Genomic DNA, 27,517 nt, shown 5'->3' on the forward strand with positions numbered 1-27,517 from the left:
GTCACTCTCATTTTTTCATCGAGAGCTTATACGGCAGCTTGAGGCGGGGAGGTAAACTTTTGGCAATATCAGAGAGAAGGTTTATAGCAGTGTATACGACAGTGTTTGCGCGTCTTCAGCCCAATGTTCATCACGGTCCGTCGCAGCGATAAATAAGTGCGGCCACGAAGACCAGAGGGGAGAGGCAACCGAAGATAAGCTCCCGATATGAAATGAATATGCACAGAGACGAGTCCGCCAAACAGATCTGTCGCTTTCTGCTACTGGGTTGCTGAGGGATAAAATAATAATAATCATAAGAAAAGAGAGAGAATCGAGCGACTTGCAACGCGAAAGAGAGCCGGGGAGGAGAGGACTGCTGTGCGGGGGGACGCAAAGGGACTCGATCTGCATGTGAGACCGCTGGTCCACACACACCGGAGGCAAGAGATGCAGCCTGCGAGCAAGCTCCTGACTCTGATTCTCCTCATCTTCATGGGCACAGAACTCACCCAAGTAGGTCTTTAACGCCATTTTCCACCTCCTGTATTTAAAGAAAAAGCTAAAAAAGCAGCGGTTAATTGGTTTCGGATCCACCGAGAGATTACCCGTTTACCTCGCATAAAGAGTCCCCGTGAATTAGCCCTCTACCCCCGTTTAAACAGATTAACGGGTGGGATTACATGATGTGAATACATTGTGCTTGACGGGCGCGGATAGATCCAGCAGAGCCCTGCTCAGTATCCCCACCGCCGGGGATGACAAACCGGCCAGATACAGGGGAATTATTGCATGATCTGTCAGTTTCCTCATTAGCAAATGGTCACATTAATCAACTGCAGGGCTTTTCTGATACACCATGTTGCCTTTGGCATTCTCTTAAAAGGCCATTGTTGAATTATGGGCTGCTGCTCTTAGATCAGGGCTCCACAATCAAATGCAGTGTCTCAAAGAAGGTGTTTTGAGCATGCTCAATGACCACAGTGTGACTTACTGTTGCCTCTGTGAGGGGGGGTTGTGGAGGGGAGGGGAAGGGGGGGGGGGGGGGGGGGGGGGCATTTAGTCCAACAATGTAAAGCCACCTAGCTCAGCAGTAGTAAACAAATTTACAGGTCAATAAAATGCATCTCTGTGATCCTTTAGTGGATCTAGTAATTACTTCCTGCTATCTAAAAAGGCCATTTGCAGCAATACATATAATAGTTACTGTTGCATTAAAGTGTCGCCTTTATAAATTCTCACAGCCAGTGTCATGGCGGAGGAGAGGGTGAGCGAGGGAGGGAATTTATTTATTACTAGGCCCTGCCACCACTGGATTGAGGAATTTGATGATTTAATTGCCCTTCCTTGAGCAGAGAGTCATATTTCAGGGACTTGTGTGAATCCAATTGTGGGAGGTAATTGGAGAGTCAAAAAAAAATCAAATGTGCCACAAAGATGTTATCAATAAATTAATCCCTGTGTATCTGTAATATACTCCTCTCCAAGTGACTAACTCAATACAATGTGTTGGAAGTAGGTTGCTGCAACCCCTGCTGGCCCTGATAACTAATGTGTTAGAACAATATTGATGTAATAGCCTATTGCCTTGACACAAATATGCCAGCTATTGATTTGAGTGAAATTTATGAGAAATGTCAGCGTGCTGTGCGCGGGACATTTTTTATTCATAGAGCAACAACATTCATGTGGAATTACACGTCAGGTATTGCTGGATTTTTTATCTCCTTATGTTAAAGCATCAAATGTGTAAGCCTGTAATCTCAACTGGACATAGAGTGCAAGCAGCACAGTGCACAAAAAATGCTGACACAATGGAACAATGGGGCTATTTGCACTGATTGATGGAAGCCATCAGTCAGAGAGGAGGATGGAAAAGAGAGTGTGTTTCACTTTGGGTTTCATGACAGTCGGGTTCTGGTCCTGCGCGTGCGGGTCAGGGGCCCCGCGTTACAGTGGCAGTGTTTCAGTGATGGCCTGAGAGTGCGTGTCATCTGCTTGAAGGTAAGTCGATATAAGTGCACAGCCTCGCCTGTCTGCTCCCTTCCAGGAGAACAGAAAAGCAAGAGACACTGACAGGCTGTATTTACACAGCCTCTGCTATAGAAACCTACATTTCACTGTGGGAAGGCCAGGCCTCGCCACATCTCATCTCTGTTTGAAGATATAAAAAAGTGAGTGGTGTATCCAGAGATAGAGAGCCTTTTATTGCAAGATCACTCAGGAAAAAGAAAGAGCCATGCGGGCAGTATGGCCTCGACCTTTGGTGCTGAACAATGACGCTCTCTTAATGACCACATTAACCACCTTGCTTCAAAAGTCTCACACAGTTTTCAGACGGTGTGGGGGCAGCTGCGGCTCTTTTCTTAACATCTGGCCGAGGGAGCGAGGAGGCGCCTGATTAGTAGCACACTCTCCTCTTTAATTCCGCTCGCGTTTATTCACCTCTATCCCCTCGGCTGAGGGATTTGGCTACTGCTTGGTGTTCACACAGAGAAGAATAGCAAGCAGCCAGAGCGGCATCTGTTCCTCACCTAGTGGCTCCCCCATGGCTTCAGGCCCACATCCTAAAGCATCTCACAGACACCTGACAACACAGATGGCACTGCTTATAGCCGTGCCTTTGACACCCTGCAACCCACATGCCATAGCTCATCCTACGAACAACCACCATGCAAAGGATTACTGTAAACACCTGCACATGTCAGGGACTTAGATTGCATGCACAATTACAAAACAGCTTTGATTTCACATAAAGAAAATAAATCTACTTTGCTCACACATCCACGTCTCAAGCTGAGACTACAAGGGTTCCAGTAAGGGGACATTCTTGAAACGGTTCAGGGTTTTTAATGTATAAAACCAGCAGAATCAATCCGGTTTTATGTGAGAAACTGAGACGGAGTTGAGCTGAATTGCAATATGCGTGGTGTGATTGGCAGCCGGGGTTGAAGCTATTTATTATTCAGTATGGTTGGTGGAGCAACGAAGCAAGCGGGGGGAGAGAGAGAAAGCGAGCAGAAGAGGAGTAGGTGGAGATACGGTGCATTTTGTAGTTCACTCGCAGGCTGGGAATGTGATTTTTCGCTACTTTATGAGCATTTATTACAGTGGAGACTGAGTGTGTCAGTGTGGTTAACCTACTGTATATATACAATCCAAACACCTGTTCACTAGAATGCAATACGGTACGATAGCCCCGTCAGAAATACCGCTTTCATGAAGCTTCATTTCATTATTATATTGCATTATATTTTAAGATGTGCTTGCTCGTTTGTCCCTCCAAGCATGTCTACACCTTTCACCTTCAATCATAATGTGTCTTTTAGGCTATTGTAAAGTGAAAATAACTTAAAAGGCACACGCTACATTCTCTTAAGGTTACCATATAATTTGATCAACACCTCTCTTACACACTAATGTATGCAGGGCAATTATATCTGCCTGCGTGACCAATCACTGTGCATGCTTTTATGGTGTTTGCACATTTGAGAGCTTGTATACAGAATTAAAAACCAATCCCTCTGCAATAAGTGTTGTACTGCAATTCTAATGAGTGGTTTAAATTGACAAATCTCTCTATAAATCACTCCTGATGACTCACCTGTCTGACTGATTCATTGATTTTTTTCAGAGTCCAGTGTCTTTTATCAGTCTGGCATTCCTCCTGGTGCTGCTGTGTTAAATACCGACTTTATAGCAGAGGTGGGACCTTAACATTTGATTTGTTTCATCCCCGTTAAAACCCCGAATTGGATCCACACCTGTGAAGCTTAGAGAACTAACTCTACTATTGAAAGCTGTGTCATTAGAGGCCGCTGCGTCGCACTGAACTGCACCATATTACACAAGACCAGACAGGACCCTGGACAGCAGCGCACAGCGGTGAGCTGACCCCTGCCGATACTTCACAGTAATCTGCGGAGCCATCACTACTGTGGGCTCTCACCTCAAAGGTCATAAAGAAGTGGGAGAGATAAGAAAGGCGAGAGAGAGGAAAGGAGAGGGGAGAGATATGTAGGTGCACTGAGTGCAAACTTCCTCTCCATCTTTCAGTTTACCAGAAAAATGCATTATGGAGCTGACAGAAATAGCTGTGGCCACAGAGCCACTCATGGTGTTCTGGGGTCCTCATGTATCATGCAGTGCTGCAATTTGGGCCATCGTCTGGAGCATTAGCCTTTCGGCCTGTTGATGACTTAGTTTCTGGGAATGAATAAATAGCATTTGAAACAAAATGCACCACCTCACTGCACCTAATGCCCCCAAAGTTTTGAGTCTAATAACCAAGCATTCAGTGCATTTATTTAATGTAAAATCAATAGAAATGGACTAGTTGCCTTCTTAATTATGATGGGTTTTGTTTAGATTTAAAATCTCTATATAGTTGCATATGTTGTGTAGCTTCATAGCATGTTCAAAGCACGTCCCTTTTGATTTCAGCAACGCCCAAATCAGCTACACGATGGCGCCAGAGTCACACAAATTAAAAGCTCACCCTGTGTTTGAGCCCAAGGCATCCCATCAATAAAACATACTCTGAGCCCTCACACCCCTCTGTCATTGAAATCCGCCATTCTGCATAAGAGTCTGGTGCGTATTTTGACATGTGGGCCGTGCAGTCATACATCGCAGTGATTAGGCTATTTTTAGTTTGAATGAGCTTTACCATGCATGATCCGGAGCAGGCTCGACCATATGATAGAGAGCCCTCTTGTCCTTACGGGGCAGTGGAGAAAGACATGTCACTGTCCGTTATAAATAATCCTTCAGCATCAGTGTCGGCCGACCTCAGCCGCACTGCTCATTGTCATTCCCCCTGGGGGCCGTCAGTGTCGGGCTGCTATGGGCGAATCAGGCGCAATCGCCAGATATTACCATGAACGGACCCCAACCTGGCTGACATCATTGCGTCTGGTGATATAGATAGATCCGTAGTACCTCCTCCTTCCTCCTCTCATCCATTTGGAGCAGCCTGTGTGTGTAGTCAGTGGCACTTAATCACAGAGCGCACCAAGGCAGGAGGCGGACCGTCGGGCGTGAACGAAATAGTAACGGTGATCCGGAGAGGCAGCAGTGTGCGGGACAACGCAGGCAGAGGAGCTATCCAGAGGACGTTTCCTGCAGCCGCTCTCGGGTTTTCCACATCTTTATCCAGCACTGGAGCAAGTGTTGCAGTTTTTATCTCCGTCCAGACCATCCCGTTCAGGTCCTCTCTGCCGCGTCCGACTCGTTCGCAGCCAGTGCTTCGTTGGAGATGTCCAAAAAAAGACCAGCCGAGCCGGAGTCCCGGGTGAAACAGCAAGTCGCACTGGGCAACATGACTCGCCAGCCTTGTTTCTCACCGGAGTCTGTAGAATGAAGACGGCTTAAAAAAAAGTCCAAGCAGCGCGCAAAGATGTCGGTGCCTTTGCTGAAGATCGGCGTCGTGCTCAGCACCATGGCGATGATTACCAACTGGATGTCGCAGACCCTCCCCTCTCTGGTGGGGCTCAATACTACCAAGCTCACGGCGGCACAGGGAGGGTTCCCAGATCGGAGCACAGGAGTAAGTGCGCAAGTTTCGCATATTTCCTGCGGCTGTTTTTTTCTGAATGAATGTTGCAATTTAATCCCAAACCACAGATGCGCAACATATGTGCGCCTTGGCTCATAAATAACAGAAGGAATTCTGTTAGGCGTTCGCAAGGCGCATGCAAAAGTAAAAAAGACTTGGAGAGGCATCATAGATCTGGTCCTTATGCGTTTGATGCTGCTCCAGCTGCCACTGGGCTGCTGTCCCTGTCGGTATGAGTAGACTGCACTAAGTGGAAAGTTATCCATCGGTTCTTTTTTTCTCGTGCATTGATAAAAATAAGAGATCCAAGGTGGAAAATTAGGCGTTTGACGTGACAAATTTCAAGGCAGTGTTTTTTTCCCCCCACCCCGTCTGAAACAGCGGGAGTCCTCATTCTTCCTTTCACAGTCTGTGTGAATGAGAAAGGCGTTCAAAGCCAGTGCACTGTTATAGAGTCAAGACGAAGCGTTTCTTTGTTTCTCTGTCAGGCTTTTGGCAGATTCTGAGCTGTCTCTGTGCCAGGATAATAATGTGAGCGCTCTGTCAAGTGGAGGCTCTGCACTGAAATTTAGAACAATGGTTGTTGAAGGCAGAGAAATGGATAAATAGTAAAACGCAGTGAAGTGGTCTTTCCTCACTTATCCTCAATGTGATATGTTTGTTTCATGATTTTGAAAAGATTGAAGCATTTTTACATGATATTTGATTTGATCAAGGTTTGTCAGTGACCGGTGTGAGTACTGACTGAGTAGATACACACTGAGATACCAAGGCAGGTGCTCCATATTTTCTTTGTCTTGTCAGCACATCCTTTGGTAGAGAGCAGTGCAGCTGACTGTCAGTCGCTCCTTTTGGATTTTGTGAAGTCTCACCTTCTCACTAATTGACTCAATCAGCAGATCTGTCCAGTCAAATTTTTTTTTATCGCTGATGCAGTGATGAATATCCTTTTCAAAGTCACTCATTCTCATCTGATCAGCAGGTTACTCTATCTCTGGAAAAAAACAACAACTTTCTGACGTCACACACATCACACTTTACACTCTGAGCTTTCACACACCCAGCCCACTGAATAATGTGAGTAGCTTGAGCTGTCTTGATTGGCTGCATCCTCCCTTTGTGTGGCTTTAGAATATAATGTATGATGGTGCAAAACGGGTGGAGCCTGGTGGTTTAGATGATGATAAATGCAGCTTTAGCATCAAACAGACACACTTAATGGGCAAATAGCAACAAAGTGACCTTTGTTATTTTATAGACAAGGATGTGGTTTTGCAACATCCTTTTTCTGTTTTAGTCTGAGCTGTTTGTATTTTCCTGCTCCCCTCTCACCCAGCATCACCATTCAGCTTCTCTCCTTCTCTATTCATCTGCTCCTTTTTCCTCAGGTGTTGCCAGCGAACCCAGAGGAGTCGTGGCAGGTGTACAGTTCAGCCCAGGATAGTGAGGGGAGGTGTGTCTGCACTGTGGTGGCGCCCCAGCAGTCCATGTGTTCACGGGATGCCCGCACCAAACAACTGAGGCAGCTGTTAGAGAAGGTAATTACCGCTTAACTCCTTGGCAACTCAAAAACCATAGCAATCAAAGTCATACAATACCCAGAGTGACCGGCGTTGCATATTTCACCTACCGTACTTCACGCACAAAGACATGTGCGCGCATATAGGCTCACCCGTGTTTGCGGTCTGCCCGTCAGACAAGAATAGGAATCATGCTCTAATGAGCTCCCTGGAAACCCAACAGGCGTCATGGGAGGCAGCCATACACTTACACTCTGTGAGTTTCTATTGTGCTGCACACATCCGAAGCAACACATCGAATGATGCAACCCGTCTCAATACACATAGACCGGATGATAAGGCTGCCCCATTTACACAAAAGGAACATTTAAAGCTACAGTAGGTTACTTTTTAGCAAATATGACAACTGTCACTAATTCCTGACAGTAGTGCATGAGGCAGACAATATGTGAAAAAAATCATGCTCCTCTGCCTCCTCCTGTTGCTCCTAATGGCATTTGGAAGAATCCAGAAAAAACCCAATCAGAGCTGAGGAATCCCTGACGCAGCTGTCATTCATGTCAGTCACGGCTCAGCTGCAGTCAGACTGTCAAACTAGGCAACACTGATTAAATATGAATCAAGATCCTGTTACTGTATTGCTTATATTTCATGTCAGATGTTATCAGAAACATATTTTAGTGCACTGTTTAGCTGTAAAATATGAAAGTTTGCTCCAGCTGGTGGGCGGTGCTTCATTTTGGCTTGACTATTTTCAACATGGATCACAAACTTTCTCATTTACAGCTAAACAGTACACTAAAATATGTTTCTGAAAATATCTGAGGTAAGAAGTAAGCAATGCAGTAACAGAAGCTTTATTGCCTAGTCTGACTGTTTGATCGCAGTTTACAAGCAGTGACTGACATGACTGATGACTAAGTACTGACAACTTTTCAGCTCTTATTGTGTGTTTTTGTGATTCTTGCAAATGCCATTAAGAGCACTAGAAGGGGGCAGAGAAACCTGTTGTTTTTTTTTTTTTTGCTTCATGTGCTACTTTCAGGATATATTGAGAGTCTAAAGTCTGAAAACAGAGTCAAGCAGAGGTGCAGAAGGCTGGTGTTCCCTTAGACCACTTGAACTGCAATATGCTCAGTGGTTATTTTGGGAGTTTTGCCTAATGGCGCCAGAATTAAAATGCCTACCTGAGCTTTAAGAACATTTATGAAAAAGAAAATAACTTTATAACTTTTAACATTTTTCAAAGATTTAGAGAAAAAGAAAGAGTTAATCCCCAAATAATGTAGAGTTGCTGATTCACACAAAAAATTGAGACATCAACAGATCTCTCCTGATTTAATAAGATGTGCCAAGTTTATGGAGTTTTCTGCACCACAGTATTGGAGAAACCAAATGTCTTAACAGTATGTATTCTACACTTCCACCATGTGTCTGAGGCCCCTGACTAGTTGGCCTGATGTCAGAGTTTGTGAGTCATTGCAGCAAGAAAGCCAAGCGAAAGCAACATATTGAAAGTCTGTTGCATCCTGTCTCCATCTCATCGCTCTAATTAGACTGTAATAAATAGAGATTTATTCCATGACTCAGTCTGATGTGTCCATATGGCGTCTCAGGTCCAGAACATGACCCAGTCCATCCAGGTCCTGGACCAGCGAACCCAGAGGGACCTGCAGTATGTGGAGAAGATGGAGGTCCAGCTCCGTGGTCTGGAGACCAAGTTCAGGCAGGTGGAGGAGAACCACAAGCAGAACATCGCCAAGCAATACAAGGTACGGAGCCAGATCTCCAGCCATCGACCCAACCGCCATTCTGTCACAGCTGCTCTGTAGCCCATTATACACATTCTGTGTTTGTGTCTTCCCGCTGTGAAGATGTTTGAGGACTGACTTAACCACCATACCGCATATCAAGAAATCCATACTGCATGAATGATCAAAGAAGTTTAGTAATTGGATACATAAACTCAGCTGCAAGAATTCATATCCTTATTTCACACCAACTCACTTTATAAAACATGTGATGGAATTCTAAATTAACTTGAAAATAAAGTTATAATAAAACATTTTATGTTTATCGCCATTATGGTGCAATGTGGCACAACCAAGATATCTGCACATGGGACACACATCCATAATCTAACCTGATAAAAGACGAGACAATAAATCTTTGCTACTTCAAAGGTTTACTGTCCAATCAAAATAGACTAAAGCTATTTTGAATTATTGTTTTGCAGGTAGGGTGGGGTATCATTTAAAATATCTTGAAACTATAGTGCTGATATACCTGTTTTTCCACAGATACCAAAGTGATCCTTTTTTTCTTTAGAAATATTTTTTCTGGACCACAAATATGTTTATATTTATTTTTTCGTAACCAATATGCTGATTGTTGGCTTAGGTCACTGATTAACTGTTTGACTTATAAGATAGTGAGAAATACCAATCACATTTTTTCAAAGCCTAATTTGACATCAGCTGATGACTAAGTTGTCCGACAGTCAAAGACAGAGAAAAGCAGCAAAGCAAAAAGCAATTTAACTTAATTTAACTTAAAAAATGAACCATTTTTCAAAATAGTTGGCAGTTATTTTGCTGCTGATAGACTAATTGCATATTCAGCTAATTATTTCAGGTCTCAATTTAACAAAATACTAAAAGTTATCTGAACAGAAGCAGCCGTACAAGAACTTCAAAGGTCCAGTGTGTAGGATTTAGGGGGATATAGGTGCAGAAATGAAATATAATATTCATAACTATGTTAGTATGGATTTATAATCACCTGGAACTAGGAATGGTTGTGTTTTTGTTCCCTTAGAATGAGCTGTTTATATCTACATACAGAGTGGGTCCTCTCCCACTGAGTCCACCATGTTGTTTCTACAGTAGCCCAAAATGGACACATCAAACACTGGCCCTAGATAGGGCCATTCCCATTTTTGTGTTGGCCACCGTAGTTTTCTAAAAGGCTTGGCACATAGGAAAAGTTTCAGTTGCTTGCAATCTGCAACTTTATTGCTAGATCCCACTAAATCCTAAACGTTAGACCTTTAAAGAACAAACAATAAGTAAACAAGATTACGTATTTCTTGAGACATTCAGTGCTACCTATAAGTACCTAAAGGTGTACTATACAGGATTGGTTGCAAAAATAAAAGTGAAAGCCACCCCCAGATTTGCTCTTGTTCTGAAAAAGTTTTGCCACTTACCTTTTCGCCTAATTTGCAGGTTTCTTTTTATGTGCTGTGTTCCAGATTTTTTTAGCTTCCAATTGGATGCATGCTGTGCACGGTCTGGCACCTGTTTGCTACCTTTTTATAAAGTCCCAACCATACCTGTGCGCTGTGCCCAAAAACATCATGAACATACCAAAATAAGAGTAAAACTAGAAAAGCACTCGGAGAGCGCAGACCTTCACCAAGCAGCTCAGATTTCCCACCATTTTATTATTTTATACACTTCGCTTCAACCGATCACCACCAAAATTTACCATCTGTTCCTTGTCCCATTATCAACCTTTTCTGAAAATTTCATCAAAATACGTTCAGAACTTTTTGAGTTATTTTGCAGACAAACAAACAGACCAACGCCGGCGAAAACATAACCTCCTTGGCGGAGGTAATAAGAAAATACAGAGCAGGAACACTGCTCAGCCTTGCTTCTTATTATTCCCAGTGGCCATTCACAGTATTGCAGTGAAAACAATCCCCTGCTGCCCAAAAAGCATTTTCCCATAGACCACCATTGTAAAAGAGACATTTGTAAAACTGTTGACAGGACACCTCAAACTGCAAACTAGGTCAATAATGCCTATGACTCATTGTATTATTTGTAAAACTTTCCTCGAGCTGAGAAAAGCGATTTAAAAATCTGTGACATCATCTTGATGTTAATTCTATGAGCCCGGTGGGGGAAACACTGCTCAGCATATTCAGTGGGCAGCATACCCTGGAAGTAACACTGGAGGCTAGAAACTTTTTGGCATATGCGCCAGGCAAACAGTTCTCATTGGACTGAATAGGCACCATATTGGGGTCTGGTATCCAGATCTAATTATACATTCAGAGGGCAGAGTCACATACACTTCCACACACTTCTAATGGGTCATAAGTGATGATTGAGAGGTAGTACTTTTGTATGTGTCTATACATTGTTTTTAAGGAAAATCCTGTATAGTATACCTTTAAAAGTTTTTTTTTTTCTCTCCTACAAACACATTTAAGATGGCACCAAAAAAGCCTTTAGGTCTGATACCCAGCCCTATTTGCAGTTACTCACACAAATGCATTGCCTCAGCCTACCTGTATCCTTACCTTTAGTACACTTCAGTGTTTGTGTCATCGTACCTGCACCAATACATTTGTGTGATCCTGCCAACGATGCATGTTCAAACCCCCATGCACCCAACCAACGCCACATTCAGTGCATGTCTGCAAATTTCTGTAACTGTATGTCTCAAGTGCAAATACTAAGTGTGTGTGTGCGTTTGTTTGTGTGTCTTGTTAGCTAGGTTAGCAAGCTGTAGCCCCTGTCAACAGTTTGTCATTTTCTTGCTTGCAGGGCTAACTTTAAGACATGTAAAGAGAGCCACAGGGAAGAAGAGGCAGGTCAATTCCAGATTCCCCTGAACTGGGCCACAGTACTGAGAGCATTTGGGCGTCAAACAGTTAATTTACCTTTAGCACCATTAAGACTAAGAAACCCCACCCTTCTCCCAAACCAACCCACCACTGATCTCTTCCTGCATGTTACTGCTGTCAAAGTTTTCCATTTAAAAGCTTTTTTCAAACGTAAATACATTTATTATTATTATTATTACTATTATTATTATTATTATTATTATTATTATTATTATTACTATTATTATTATTATTATTATTATTAATTGCTGTTATTCATTTTCTTTTTCTTTTGGCTTTTGTCTATGCATATTTGGTTACTCAACAAATCTCTACGTAAAACTATAGACGTAAAATTCGAGACACTTTGTTGTGTGTGACATGTAAAAGCATGTAACCCTTAATACGATGTTGCATTTTAAACGATGATGACCAATAAAGAGCTTTCCCAATTGTTGTCGGTGTACCGAGGGCTTGCTTTTTAACGGCTGGTCACTGCCAGGGACGGAGCCACCTGCTCTGCTCGTCCAGCGGGGCGGAGAATAAAATCTGGGTTTGTTTGCTCACACACCTGCACAGACAAAAACACAGCTGCTCACACAAAAACACTGAACACGGACACAAACAGGGGCTCATCGTGTCAGTGGAGAGGCAGGATAGAGTCAGAGTAGTCAGGTTCAGACAGGTGTTTTTCTTTTTTTTTCTTTTCTTTTTCTTTTATGGACAGTCTCCTTTTGTCGCGCATGACACTCAACCGAGCTTATTCTAATCCTTTCAGGCCATAAAAGCGAAAATGGAGGAGCTTAGACCGTTGATACCAGTGTTGGAGGAGTACAAAGCCGATGCCAAATTGGTATTGCAGTTTAAGGAGGAGGTCCAGAATCTGACGTCAGTTCTAAGCGAACTTCAGGAGGAGATGGGGGCCTATGACTACGAGGAGCTCCACAACAGAGTGTCAAATCTTGAGGAGAGACTCCGAGCATGCATGCAAAAATTAGGTAGGCACAGAAAGTTGTTGGCACACACTTTCCTTCAAACATGTGCATGCACGAACACCCCCACTAACATATAGTGTTTGAGAGTGGCCAGACAGAGATCCTTAGGCATATTCACACAATTCAGAACATCACAGGAACATTATGTGTGGCCGAGATACTCCAGCACTCAAACGCCTTTTGCACAGACTTAGAACACACTCGCCATTCACACATTATGGTTGTGTTATGTATGTGCTGGCCCTCTAATGGACTTTACTAAAGGTATACTCTTACACAATCAAGGTAAACTGATGCTAAAGTCAATTAGAGGGCAACATGTACTCATAGAACTGGAGTTACATCCATGTAACTTCTATAGGGGAGACCAGGTATGGGTGTAACAAAGGGATGGTTGTAACAGCACCACTTTTACCCAGAAGGCATTACCTATGAGTTGTGTAATACATTTATTGTATGGAAACTGCCTTCCTGACCTTGCATGTGAAACTTTGTAGCTGTGTGAAGAAATGTGCAGATTTTACAGCCAAACTACAGAGTTTCGGGTATGAAAGACATTTTTGGACCACATCTTTTGATTAGCACTGATACTGTTGAAATTAGAAAAGTTTAACTCAGATTAGAGAGTAGTCTCTCAGGTAAATTATGAGGCATTTTGTCTTTGCTCATTTCAAAACACCGTGCAGCTACAGCTAGCTAAACACTGGCTGACAGCCGTGATGGTTGTAAATGTGTACGAGCTAACCCCAAAACAACTGAAGAGATTTTACCTATGTATCGTGCTCTCTTTTTCAGCATGCCAAGACAGTTAGTGGGAAAACTGATAGGGGTGTGCTTGCACATGTACTAAAGTGCACATCAGGTGAGGTGAGGCAGGGAAAGACAGTAAGGTCTGTCCCCAAGGAATACACTATCTGCCATGTGACATTAAGCAGATACTGCAAGAAATTACAAAACCTCAAAGAAAGAGGATCAACACAGCTGCCCAGTATTGGCTACGTATTTTTTCCTGATACTACATTATTTCAATTCTATGGACAACAATACAATATTTGCCTTTATTACAAAGTCTGCCAAAATGGACAATGGCCCCTCAAATATCATTTTGATTCAATTCAGGGGCCTGCAATCAATATGAGACAATATCATGCTATCAAGCTGCCACCCCTTTCTTTTGTGCTTTTGGCCATTCAAGAAAAAAAACAACAACACATAATTCATTTTAAGTAATTGTAACCGATTAAGTTTTTCTGCCAAACCATGATCTTCTTCCTAAAGCCCAGTTCAGACCAAAGATTAAATACCGTATACTACGTTTTTATGGATTTATAATCACCTGGAACTAGGAATGGTTGTGTTTTTGTTCCCTTAGAATGAGCTGTTCATATCTACATACAGAGCGGGTCCTCTCCCACTGAGTCCACCATGTTGTTTCTACAGTAGCCCAAAATGGACACATCAAACACTGGCCCTAGATAGGGCCATTCCCATTTTTGTGTTGGCCACCGTAGTTTTCTCAATTGTCAATTTGACTTGACCAGCAGACTTTACTACAAGCTGATTGGCTGTAGAAACAGGTGACGTGCTTTACGTTCTAGTGACACCATCAACCAGCTTGAGTCAAGCTCAGACCGGCCAGCTCACACAGCTGCAACTTTTCTCTGCAACATTCTGAAACGGTTTAATCTCGTTGCGAATATTTGGTCTGAACTGGGCTTAAAACTTTAGTTATGTGGCTTAAAGCTTTGAAGGCAGACTTCTCCCAACAGCCACTGAACACAGATTAACAAGATTTAACAAAATTATTAAAATTAAGTATAAAATTTAGCTCAATAATAACTGTCAAAGTTCATGGACGAAACAGTTTTTTTGGCTAGTCAACCATTATTAGCTTCAACACTTTAACAGTGGCTAGCAGACTTTTCCTCTACTCATAGCTAAACAAATTACATGTATTATTTCTACTTTTTTCTTAATCATCATTGATTTAAGTCACTGCGTCCCCTGACAGAACAGCACAGTTGGATTTTAGCCAGCATGCATGTTTTTTTAGCCTAACATTGTTGGAACAGAACAGCTGATGTTGCCATAGAGAGACAATGGTAAAGTGAGATGCCAGCCAGGCAGGTACGTCATGTTTCTCAAGTATTTGATCTCATAACAGCATGTGGTTTGTTTGTTGACCCGTGTTTTCTCCAAAATCCAAAATATTCTCACACTGCTTCTTTATTCCTGAGGAAAAAAAAATCATCTTGCTCTTGGCAGCTTGCCATTATCTGCCTGATGCCATTTGATGGTGACACAAAATTTTAAAATAATCCTAAAGATGATGATAGGGACTGATGTTTTCACTTTGCATTGATGATATTGGATCATTTATTATATACTGTAACTGCAGACAAAAAAGCTTTAATGCGCAGCACAAGAATATCCTGACTGGTTACTTGTCTGAGGCAGCAGACTTGTATTTTGGATCCACTCCATACAAATTTTTATTCCTTCACATTTATTCTTACAACTTACCTCAGGCTGAGTTACAACTTAGAGCAGTTATGGGGCAGGTTGTAACAATGGAACTCTTTGTATTTGACATCAGTTAACGAATTCTGTGATATAGCTGGAGAAGTTTGATACACTGGTATTTGTAGTAGACCAATAAAGGTATTTTGTGTCAAAATCTTGGAGCTCTAACACAAAAATTCAGTGAGTTACTGGTACTGGGACAAAAAGTGTTACATACCACACCTGGTCTGTCCTGTCTCCTATACTATTTCCTGCAAAGAAAACCCATTAGTCAGAAAATGAACACACATTTTAATATATTAATCAATTAAAAAGCCAAACATTTTCTGGATTCCAGCCTCTCACATTTGAGGATGTGTTGCTTTTCTTGGTTTTATGTAATCGCAAATTGAACATTATTGGGTCTGGGTCCATTTATTGAACAAAACAAATAATTTTAAGACGCCACTCTGGGTTGTGGAAAATTGCAATAGACTTTCTCCACTGTTTTATGACATTTTATCGAATAAAACATTTATCAACATGGAAAATGGTGGCAGTCCTACAAGGGCCACCTTTTTACTTGTAATTTCAACACTTGGGCAAATTTCATTCTGTACAATTCTGTATGAATCTATGGGAGCACCCACAAAACTGGCTTCCTGTGATGAAATAGATGGGATGTTTAAATACATGATGAGGCATGAGGTGTTTTACACGGTTTCACAGATACACACACACACACACACACACACCAATGAATAGCATACAGAGAGAGGAGAGCTGCTGACAGCAACAGTCTTATCTTTGCTTTTAGCCCGTGTCTCAGTCTCTTCACACCTCTGTCACAGCCCACAGTGCTAATAGATGCACACCCACGCTACAGTGACTAAGATATATTACAAGAGCAGAGACACTTACACGCACATCACGGGTATACTGTGTCCCTGTTTCGAATTATTCACAGTGCAAGATGACAGAAAGAAATTGGGAGTAAAAAAAACTTTTGGTTACAATGCCTACTGTTCATTTTGGACAGCTCGTAGAGAACCAGTGATTGTGTTTAAATTGAACATGTCGAGCACAAAAAGCAGACGCCTAATCTCAGCTCCACAGCTACTTCCTCTGTCATTATTTCTCTTTATCTTTGCGCACACAGTTTTTTTTCACTGGCCACATCTGCTGTCACTACCCACCGGACTGGAGTTTTGTCCGTGTTTTTACTCTCAGTTCAATACACATGCTGCAGCTCACATCTGTGGTCAGACTGACAAAGATAGGAGAGCGGGGAACTGCGGGAGTTACTCCAGTGTGTGTGCACGCGAGATCAGATGAGATAAAGGCGAGGTCACCCAGCGAGGGACTGGCTCAGGCATAACAGAGGGTGGCGATTCCTTTCATCTTCACACGATTGCAGAGGCACTCATGCATAGTGCACACAAATACACTCCACTACACTCCCGTTATTGGGATTAAACTTGGGAAGGTCACTAGACAAATTTGCATCAGCAGATCAACAACAGGGGGGAAAAAAAGAAAAATAAAGAGGGCTTGAGAAATTTGAGTACTGAATAATAGATAGGAGGAATTGATAGAAGGTGGTGAGGGGGAAGGAGAAAGAGTGATAAAGTGAAGGCGAGCTGGGAAAGTGAAAGAGAGTAACTGGGGTCCCTGCAGAGCTGTCCTTCAAGCTGTTTTGTGCCGGGGAGACTAACAGGCTGGCGGCTGCTGGGACACAATGGCCATCGATCAAGGGGACATGCCAGTTTGCTGGGCAATAATCAAATAAATAAATCACCCTGTGTCGTGCCCCAGCAACGTGGAGGCACAGAGAGCTTCAGGCAAATCCAGTCCCCTCACACCGAAACACTGATGAATGGAGCAAGAAAGTCATACCAGCACATAAATCCCTCTGCTGCCTGCTTTGCAACCATTGTTCTCACCTTCCATTTCCTCCGTAGAGAATAAAATTATAAGGCATAATGTTATAGCCAGGTTTACATGAGACAGAATCAATACTTCTCTCATCACAAATAACCTCAACACACCTCTTTGCTAATGAATTTTCCCTCTCTCACTCTCATCTTTATTTAAGAATAATTGGTTTATTGTAGTGAATGTTTGCAGTTTGGGCTATTGTTCCTTCTCAATTGCTGAGATCTGGGAACATGGGAACATCACTTCATAAAAGTTACACAATGTCACAGTGGTGACACTATATATCACTCTAATTCAAATGTTGCTAAATTGGTGCAAAGATGTATGTGACATCAGCTTTTCCCAGTGGAGCCCCACCCACTTCAAAGCGGTGAGAAAAGCACATAGAAGCCTCGTCTGAGCCAACAAAATTGTTTTCACTTTGGCAGAAAATAGCGTGATTATGTAGGACCCCGTCACTCACAGTAAGAGGCTGATTGACAAAATAAGTTGTCAGGGCCTTTAAACTAAGCTGTGGGTCAGGCAGACTTATTCTAAGGAAATAAAGATAAACAGTAAAATTATCACACAACTGCCAGTTCTAAAGTTCCACCACAGTTTTTAGATAAGCGTCCTGGTTTAACCTTGACCTATCATACTTGCTGTACGTGCACACACACAGTGTTTCTGTGCAATGAGTGGTTTCTATTGACTGAAGCTGCAGTGATTGGTAAGTTAATTTATTAGTCGACTGGCGACTTTTTTGATAATCAAATAGTCATTTTTGTCATCCCATTACAGGTAAGGTCAGTATTTTTCAACCTCAACCCGTTTTCCATTGTTTTTGTGTCAAATTTTCAGATTATTCTTAAGCCCTTTTTAGACAGGAATTATGCAAATTTGCAGGAAAGCCCAATCAGTCTTTTTTCAGCATTGGCAGTATAAAAACAAAATTGGGGAGTGCAGCAAAATGCCGCCTACCTACTTTTGTTTATACAGAATACGCCTTTTTCGGGGCAATGGGGGGCGTGAGCAAGTAACAAAACATGTAGCTCAGTGTGCGACGTAAACAGTGAAGTGAGAGGGAAGCCACGGCTAGTCAGTCCTTCTGTGATTCTTTCATAAGTTGGCCCGTTCTTCACCATTCCCGTCACCTGGCAGTTAATGGCCTCTTCGTTTGCGAGGACAAGGAGGGCGCACAAGTCTTTGTCTCCCCAGTTGCTCATCTTTACAGTGTCTGTCAGGTTTGCGTTTCCCTCTTGCTACTAGCTGCTTGCTAATTCCTGCTATCAGCTGTTTCCTGTTTATCCACCACCACGTGCGGCGTCATCAACAGCTCCTCCCACAAGTCTTCAACAGCCCCTCCCGTTGCGGAAGGCTGCCTCGTTCTGTTTAAACGAAAAAGGTTCCGCCAATATGACTACCCTACGAGGCGGAAAATTGGGCACCTCGGATCAACTCGCCAATCCGGCTCTGAAAATTCGCAGAAAATCTGGCAGTGTAAAAGGGGCTTTAGTGTCTGACAACTTAGGGAAAGGATCCTTACAGAGATAGACCTTTTTGTTAAAGAGTATGATCCCTCTTTGTTTAACCAGAAACTGCCCAGAAATCACTAGCACCATTTTCATTAACACTAATTTTAGCGTGTAAGGCTATTTTCACATTTAACTGGGTGAATTAAGGGTTGGAGACCAGACTTGGAAAGAAAACCAAGACAGTTTTTGTGAGTTTTAATTTGTTCAAATTAAATGTTTTTATGATGATGAAACTAATAAATTCATTTCAGAAACGATAAGTTTAAACAGTTATAGATAAATGTGATGGATAAATGATTAAAAAGTATCTAAAAATAATAAATGTATACAGTTCAAAAGCATCACGTTAGTTCATGCAAGACAGAGAAGTCACCCGCCCCAGCTGTTGTTCCTAACTGAATTAAAAGTAATGGATATGCAATTGAAATAGCTTAAAGTAATGGCTAAATGGTTGAAATAGGTGGTCGTCCAGCTTCTGCCAATAGTAATACAAACACAAACTCGACCAGACTAACAGAAATAACAGTTTACTTGTATGAAAAAAATACGGTAACAATATTGTAAAATATTGTAGAAACTGAATGAAAAAACACTGTGATGATAAATTCAAATGAGCACATTTGAAATGGGTGGTGTTAATGAAGGGGTACTTGAGCACATCTGACAGGAGTGTGGGGACACGTCTCAAAGAAAAGCCTGGGAAACTCTGATTAAGATAATTACAATCTGTCTGATTATCTCACCACTCCTGTTTCTTGCCCTGTTGAACTTTGGCCTCGCCATGACAGCATTGTTGCAGCGTTCCCAAATCTCACCAGTTATTTTGGTGAATACAATGTTATCAAAACCGATTAAAGAATTATAACTACAAAAAAGACTCAGGTTGGAATGAAGCAAAATTATCCTTAAAAAAAAAAACCCTGAATATTCCTCCTCCTCGTGAATTGAGTGTCCATACTATATTATCTATATCCTCACATTTCGGGGTAGAGACTGATGATTTTCTTGTTACATCAGCTCCAGTTCCCATTAGGTTTTTCCATTCGCTCTGCCCTCTGCTCCGGCCCTGGCAAATTCAGGCCAAAAGGGGATTAGACCCTGTGTGCATCTCCAGAATGCAGATCCATCAGCGGGCTCCCCAGTAGTAGTGTCATCTAAAGATAGAGGGCATGATTAGAGAACAGAAAAAAATAAATAAATCAATGGCCAGTGTATTACTGTGGGCTCTAATCCCACTGAGGGTTACATAAGGGACTCAACCCCCACGAGAAATAGTAGATGCTGCTCATGTGACCATGTGTTTGTCTCTCAGCCCAGCGAGGTGTGATGCCCACACATACTCACAGGCACGACATATGTTGCACACACAAACACTCATTATACACAATTATCATTATGTAAGAAAGAAATTTCACCAGATGAGACAATGTCAGAGACAGATAACTGAATGAGACGAGCAGAGGAAGTCAAATGTGAATTTTATTACTCCAAGGGAAGACGATATTTTGCAACAATTAAGAGTAAGAGAGATGATACAAAGAAGGAGAGATGATGAAGGGTTAATGGATGCAATGCTTCACAGAGAAAGATGTTAATGAAAACCTAAAATGAGCCAGCGTCACAGTCCTACACTTTAAATTAGCACATCAGAGCGACTCATTACATTCATGGGATAAAATTAACTCATCAAAATCATCTAATTGACTTTTGTCTCGTCGAAGCATCAGCCGAAACACGACCTAAATGAATGCATGTGCTGCAGTGGGGCTTATGTGTTAAAGTCTCTCATTGTGTGTGCTCATTTGAAAGGGTACATCAGTCTGATCAGCTCTCAGTCAGAGGAGGGGCCCAGAACCCAGTGTTAGTTTTGTCAAATTCACATTAACACCTCAATCAACACTAATTAACACTACAGCAGCTTACAAGCGACACGCTGGAGCAGAATACACAGGGACTCACCCTTTTCTATTCCCTCTTCCTCTCACTTTCTCACACATCCACACAGAGAGAGTAAAAAAGGCATTAGCATGTGTGAACTGAATAATAAGCACCTCGTGTTACAGTACATCACGCAAAGAGAGAGGCATTTCAACGAGCCGGACATCCACTCCCTCAATCTTCAGGCAAACTCATTTGGATTTGAAGTAAATCCTTGTAATAGATTTTGAATTAACACCTTAACGGGTGCTGCGCTGGATGTTCCCATCTCACTTTTTTCCCCCCTTGCAGCATGCGGCAAGCTGACGGGCATCAGTGATCCCATCACCATCAAGACGTCTGGATCCAGGTTCGGCTCCTGGATGACTGACCCTCTGGCACCTGAGGGAGATACACGGGTATGTACCGCTGCACACACTCTGTCACACAGCATGGATGGGAGTCATCTCCTAATATGATGTTGAATTAGTAGCATAAGCTGATGTGGAATGAGTCTCTTATTCTGTTGAGGCAAAGTTTTTGCATAGCTGCTTGTGTTTGGACAGCGTTTAACACCTGAGGTTTGGTGTCCTTTGAGAAAAGAAGAAAAGGGTTTTGTGGAAAAAACATGAAAATACCATATTTATAAGACCATATTTAGAAGAAAGGGTGACATAACCCTAACGTTAGTTGCTAGGTTGGTTAGCACAGTGCATTTACAGTCTATGGTTAACTGTGACAATGCTAATATGCTAATGCTAATTTTTGTGAGTAAAAAACAGGCATAAAACCATAAAAACAAAATTACTTACTGGAAAAACTGAACAGCCGACTTCTCCGAGACTTTTAGCACAACCAAAGGCTGAACAAAACTTTTTGTAACAATTAACTCCCATTAACTGAAAACATGATGAAATAGAGACAGCTACAGTTACGCCTATACTCTGTAAATCTGGGTTGATACCATGGTTATGTTACCTAACCAATGTTGTCGCCGTGGTAGCCACATTTGATTTGATTTGATGTCAACAGACGACACTCACTTTTCACTCAAAGCAGCCACACCCTTAATTATGCATCACTTTAAGCCTTAATAACATTTAAACAGGTGAGTTATATAAAAATTCACCCCCGTACAGTTGTCAAGAATGGGGAAATTAGCTATACACACCAAGACTTTTTTTGTACCAGGCTTTAAACATCTTTATTTCTGCTTTAAAGTTGGGCAATTTGGGGATTGACTCTCTTTTGGAGCAAGTCTCAAGCAGCCATTCAAGGAAGGAATTCAAGTTTTTGGCACTTCCACCTAGGCTTCATTATTCAGCCCTGGAGGTTGCCCTTTGGGAAAAACATGTTCATTTTCTCAAAGTAAGGTAGCAAAAAATCTTAACCTACTCTTAGAGCTGCTAAAATCAGTATTTTCATTTGCTCAAATGACCATGTGAAATGTGAAAGTGGTTCCCCTCAGCTATATGGAGCATTTTACTGTCTTTGAGCTCTTTGTTTTGATTTTACGCCACAAAACCAGGTTTTACAGCACAATCTAACCTGCATCAAATGGCAAACAAAATTAGTAACTGGCTGGTGAACACAGTGGAGCATTTAGCCTCTAAAAAGCGTGCCATTTCCCAGTCCAGGGGTCTTATTTAGAAAACGGTGTGTAGGATCCATACTAAAAATGTATGTAGGGACAAAATCCAAAAATAGCATGTGCGAAAACATAATCCACAATGTCTACAATCAGGCTTCCACCTCACCATCTGCGTCGCCAATTTCTCATCTCCACACTGTTGGTAAGCATGGGTCAAAGTTTCCCCCATCAAGTTTGTTTTTATAGACTACAACTTTTGCCTGGGAAGTGGCATACACCTCTTTCAGGCCTCATTTTGTGCGTTGACATTGTTTATAAATGAGACCCCAGGTCTGAATTACAGAGAGCAGAGTACATATTTCTTTCATCAGGTGGCCAGAAAAAATAATTCCAAACAAATGCTAATGTCTCTGTCTGCTGGATTTATTAATAGGCAACTGTTTGCTGACTTGTTTGCCATATCAGCTTTATAAAGTATATATATATGTATGTATATATATATATATATACACTGAACAAAAATATAAACGCAACACTTTTGGTTTTGCTCCCATTTTTCATGAGCTGAACTCAAAGATCTAAAACTTTTTCTATATACACAAAAGACCATTTCTCACAAATATTGTTCACAAATCTGTCTAAATCTGTGTTAGTGAGCACTTCTCCTTTGCCGAGATAATCCATCCCACCTCACAGGCGTGGCATATCAAGATGCTGATTAGACAGCATGAATATTGCACAGGTGTGGCTTAGGCTGGACACAATAAAAGGCCACTCTGAAATGTGCAGTTTTGCTTTATTGGGGGGGGGGGTCTGGAGGGGTCAGAAAACAAGTCAGTATCTGGTGTGACCAGCATTTGCCTCACGCAGTGCAACACATCTCCTTCGCATAGAGTTGATCAGGTTGTTGATTGTGGCCTGTGGAATGTTGGTCCACTCCTCTTCAATGGCTGTGCAAAGTTGCTGGATATTGGCAGGAACTGGAACACGCTGTCGTATACGCTGATCCAGAGCATCCCAAACATGCTCAATGGGTGACATGTCCGGTGAGTATGCTGGCCATGCAAGAACTGGGATGTTTTCAGCTTCCAGGAATTGTGTACAGATCCTTGCAACATGGGGCCGTGCATTATCATGCTGCAACATGAAGTGATGGTCGTGGATGAATGGCACAACAATGGGCCTCAGGATCTCGTCACGGTATCTCTGTGCATTCAAAATGCCATCAATAAAATGCACCTGTGTTCGTTGTCCATAACATACGCCTGCCCATACCATAACCCCACTGCCACCATGGGCCACTCGATCCACAACATTGACATCAGCAAACCGCTCACCCACACGACGCCACACACACTGTCTGCCATCTGCCCTGAACAGTGAAAACCGGGATTCATCTGTAAAGAGAACACCTCTCCAACGTGCCAGACGCCATCGAATGTGAGCATTTGCCCACTCAAGTCGGATACGACGACGAACTGCAGTCAGGTCGAGACCCCGATGAGGACGACGAGCATGCAGATGAGCTTCCCTGAGACGGTTTCTGACAGTTTGTGCAGAAATTCTTTGGTTATGCAAACTGATTGTTGCAGCAGCTGTCCGGGTGGCTGGTCTCAGACGATCTTGGAGGTGAACATGCTGGATGTGGAGGTCCTGGGCTGGTGTGGTTACACCAGAGATACTGGATGAAGGGAGATACCCAACTGTAGGCTTATCCAATGTTAAAAAAACGGTTACTCTTCCTGTCTCCTAAGTGGGCGTGCTTAGCTCTCCCTCCAATCAGAGCCTGTTCTCCCTCAACCCCCCCCCCCCCCCCTCTCCCCACCACCGTGTTGAACAGAGGCTCTGTGGATGTCTGTGTATGCGGATCGAGAAGCAGGTGGAATGAAAATACATTCTTCCTATTATTGCAGCCTATTGCTGCACAAAGCTTGGGCATTTTTTATTTATTACTAGCGGTAAATAACTGTTTGTAAGCTAACTGTGATTTTACTGCCTGTTTATCAAGATCACGAGATCTCGCGAGAACTTGTTTTCTGAGATGGACAGGGCTCAAATAAAGTTAACTTTCTCTTGATCTGTGCGGATGAAAAATGCAGCTTTAGCGTCAGAATGTTGGTAAGATGTGTGGCTTGTGGAAAATGAACCCAATATTTACTTTAGTGACTACAGGGCTAAAGAATTGACCATAAATTGTGATCACGTTCATTTTCCTCATTGACGACAATACATTCACAGCTGCCTCAAGTCTCCTACGGGGGCGTGGCGCTGACGTCACTGAATCAGGAAGTGAGCTGAGTTGGGTATCTCGCTTCATCCAATATCTCTGGTTACACGTGGTCTGCGGTTGTGAAGCCGGTTGGATGTACTGCCAAATTGTCTGAAACGCCTTTGGAGACGGCTTATGGTAGAGAAATGAACATTCTGGACATTCCTGCAGTCAGCATGCCAATTGCACGCTCCCTCAAAACTTGCGACATCTGTGGCATTGTGCTGTGTGATAAAACTGAACATTTTGGAGTGGCCTTTTATTGTGGCCAGCCTAAGGCACACCTGTGCAATAATCATGCTGTCTAATCAGCATCTTGATATGCCACACCAGTGAGTTGGGATGGATTATCTCGGCAAAGGAGAAGTGCTCACTAACACAGATTTAGACAGAGTTGTGAACAATATTTGTGAGAAATGGTCTTTTGTGTGTATAGAAAATGTTTTAGATCTTTGAGTTCAGCTCATGAAAAATGGGAGCAAAAACAAAAGTGTTGCATTTATATTTTTGTTCAGTGTGTGTATATACATACATATATGTCAGTGTCTTTCCAAGTGGCCACAAAAGTCAATTAATTAAAGTTTAAGATTTAAATGATAACAATATTGTAATATTTAGATTAGATTCTTTTTATTTCTAATTTAATTTCATTTTCAGTTTTTTTGTACATGTGTGTTTTTTTCCAAAAAGTTTTATTCAGACTTCTTAACCTTTTTTCCGACTTTCCAATTTTGAAAATCCAAAATAGCAGCAGACAGAAACAGAATCTGGTTTATTGTCGTCCTCTGTGTTTGGTTGTGCTTCATTTTAACATTGGGGGCCTATGGGGAGTGACTTGTTTTTGAAGCCAGCCTCAAGTGGCCATCAGAGGAACACCAGATTTTGGCACTTTCGTGTTGGCTTCATTTTTCACCCCCTGAGGTTGCTGCTTGGTTTTAAACTGTTGCTCAAACAACACAAGCATTTTAAATATGTCAGTGTGGGCTTGGGAAATTGTGATAGTCTACAAATGAATCTTTAATGAAAACAATTGTTAGTTGCAGCTCCAAAATATTTGACATGCACACACTGAGAAAACGAACACAATCGCACTGGCTGTAAACACTTAATGCTGATATTGTCTTTGTTCAAGAGACAAACACCTGAACATTTGCAACACAAACATTTGTCCTGACTCTAAAGTCAGAGTTGGCCTTGATCATAGGTGGTCAACTCTCGCTATGAAATTTAATAATGGTCTGTTTTGATCGTTTACAGCCCTTTTATCTGCTGGTTGGATCTGATTGTGGAGCAGGGCTTCTGTTGGCTCAACTTTCATTACTAAAACACATTAAAATGAAATGCCAAGGATAAATCTATAAGGTCTTAATGGGAAGCCACCCAGTGCACAAGGACAGTAGGGAGCTGGAAATAAAGAAAGTTTATTTGTCGGCCACATGCTCTTTGGGCACCAGCTTTATGAGACACATTAATAAGAGACACAGCTCTCAATGTCACATGGGAGGAAAAGGGCTAAAAACTGGAGAAGCACCAGCAGCGTACAGTACAGTAGCTGTGTAAATTCACAGTTTGCTTCCTGAAGGCTAATTGTCATGACAACACACGCTGCATAATGTGTATATTTTAAAAGATTCAGCTTACTGCTGACTGAGATTATATTTAGCATACTGTAAGGCAACTTTTTTAGTAGAAACTAATACATTTTGAACAGAGCACATGAAAGATGTGCTGTGTTATCAAAGGGCAAGAAAAGAAGAATGAGTGTAATTGATGGGAGCAGACAGTTCTTCTCCATTTCTTTTTATCTCTCGGTTTCCATACCTTGTTTTTTTTTTCCCGGGCCCCTGGAGACCTGCTTCCTTGATATGAATCATTTTTTAAGTCAATCACAGCAGGGCATGGAAGCAGGTAGGGGATGGGCTTCGGGTGTCTCAGTCCCTCTGAGACTAAGGAAGTGTTTGAGCCTCTAGCAGCTCCGGAGCGAAAGCTCTCTGCCCACCACCGCAGGGGCCAGCAGGAAGCTGGGTCGAAGCAGCTGAGACAGGGCTTTTATCTGGAATGATGGGCATTATCCCTGCGGGGCCCGGCTCATGCCACCCTGCGGCTGTCATGCTGACTGTTTGTATTCAGGAGCTGCCGGATCTCAGCTTCGTCTGCTCCTTGAGGAAGTCTCAGCGCTAACTTAATTGGGATGCTTGTTGAGGGTATGATTTGATTTATTCTGTGTGTGATCTGCATAGAAGATTCAGATATTTTAGGCACACTGGCAGAGGATGAGGATAGGGGTTTCTATCTCTGAAGTGCTGCTGTGCTTGATCCTAATTCTTTCTCTCTCCCTCTTGTTATAATGTTTAAGGTCTGGTACATGGATGGTTACCACAACAACCGCTTCGTGAGGGAGTACAAGTCGATGCAGGACTTTATGACGTCAGACAACTTCACGTCCCACCGCCTGCCGCACCCGTGGTCAGGAACAGGTCAGGTTGTCTACAACGGCTCTATCTACTTCAACAAATTCCAGAGCCACGTCATTATCAAGTTCGACTTCCGCACCTCTTCTATCAGCAAGTCCCGGCAGCTCGACTATGCCGGCTTCAACAATGCTTATCACTATGCCTGGGGCGGCCACTCTGACATCGACCTGATGGTGGACGAGGGAGGCCTGTGGGCCGTCTACGCCACCAACCAGAACGCCGGCAACATTGTTATCAGCAAGCTGAACCCCAACACACTGCAGATCATCAAGAGCTGGACCACCAACCACCCCAAAAGGAGTGCCGGGGAGTCTTTTATGATCTGCGGCACACTCTACGTTACCAACGGCTACTCAGGAGGCACCAAGGTGTACTACGCGTACTCCACCAACTCCTCTACCTACGAGTACATTGACATTGCCTTCCAGAATAAGTACTCACATATCTCCATGCTGGACTACAACCCACGTGACCGCGCCCTCTATGCCTGGAACAATGGCCACCAGGTCCTCTACAATGTCACACTGTTCCACGTGATCCGCTCAGAAGAACTGTAACCACGGAAAAATGGATTACATACATAAATTCATATTGTCTGTGTAGAGATCTCCCTATATACAAAAATATATCAGTGAAAGAAAAA

At 42.6% G+C, this 27,517-nt stretch overlaps 1 protein-coding gene across 3 annotated transcripts; it reads left to right on the top strand.

Moving 5' to 3' along the window:
* On the top strand, window positions 1-27,517 carry olfm1b (olfactomedin 1b). 3 transcript variants are annotated; one of them, XM_033646743.2, is made up of 6 exons: window positions 1-495; window positions 6,925-7,074; window positions 8,673-8,828; window positions 12,453-12,672; window positions 20,853-20,959; window positions 26,757-27,517. In XM_033646743.2, exons 1-6 carry the CDS (start codon window positions 430-432, stop codon window positions 27,429-27,431), a joined length of 1,374 nt encoding a protein of 457 aa, XP_033502634.1. In that variant the 5' UTR covers window positions 1-429; the 3' UTR covers window positions 27,432-27,517. The 3 variants fall into 3 exon arrangements, with proteins under 3 accessions (XP_033502634.1, XP_078018193.1, XP_033502633.1); XM_033646742.2 differs by lacking the exon at window positions 1-495 and adding an exon at window positions 4,969-5,527; XM_078162067.1 differs by lacking the exons at window positions 12,453-12,672; window positions 20,853-20,959; window positions 26,757-27,517 and adding an exon at window positions 11,616-12,131.

Source organism: Epinephelus lanceolatus, chromosome 19, assembly GCF_041903045.1.
Source record: "Epinephelus lanceolatus isolate andai-2023 chromosome 19, ASM4190304v1, whole genome shotgun sequence".
NCBI classification, from domain to species: domain Eukaryota; kingdom Metazoa; phylum Chordata; class Actinopteri; order Perciformes; family Serranidae; genus Epinephelus; species Epinephelus lanceolatus.

What these genes read in the sequence shown, in the direction of transcription:
- olfm1b (XM_033646742.2), top strand. Translation starts at nt 5,378, where the DNA reads ATGTCGGTGCCTTTGCTGAAGATCGGCGTCGTGCTCAGCACCATGGCG. An exon ending in ACATCGCCAAGCAATACAAG is followed by an intron (nt 8,829 to 12,452) that starts GTACGGAGCCAG and finishes TAATCCTTTCAG; the next exon opens with GCCATAAAAGCGAAAATGGA. An exon ending in CACCTGAGGGAGATACACGG is followed by an intron (nt 20,960 to 26,756) that starts GTATGTACCGCT and finishes ATAATGTTTAAG; the next exon opens with GTCTGGTACATGGATGGTTA.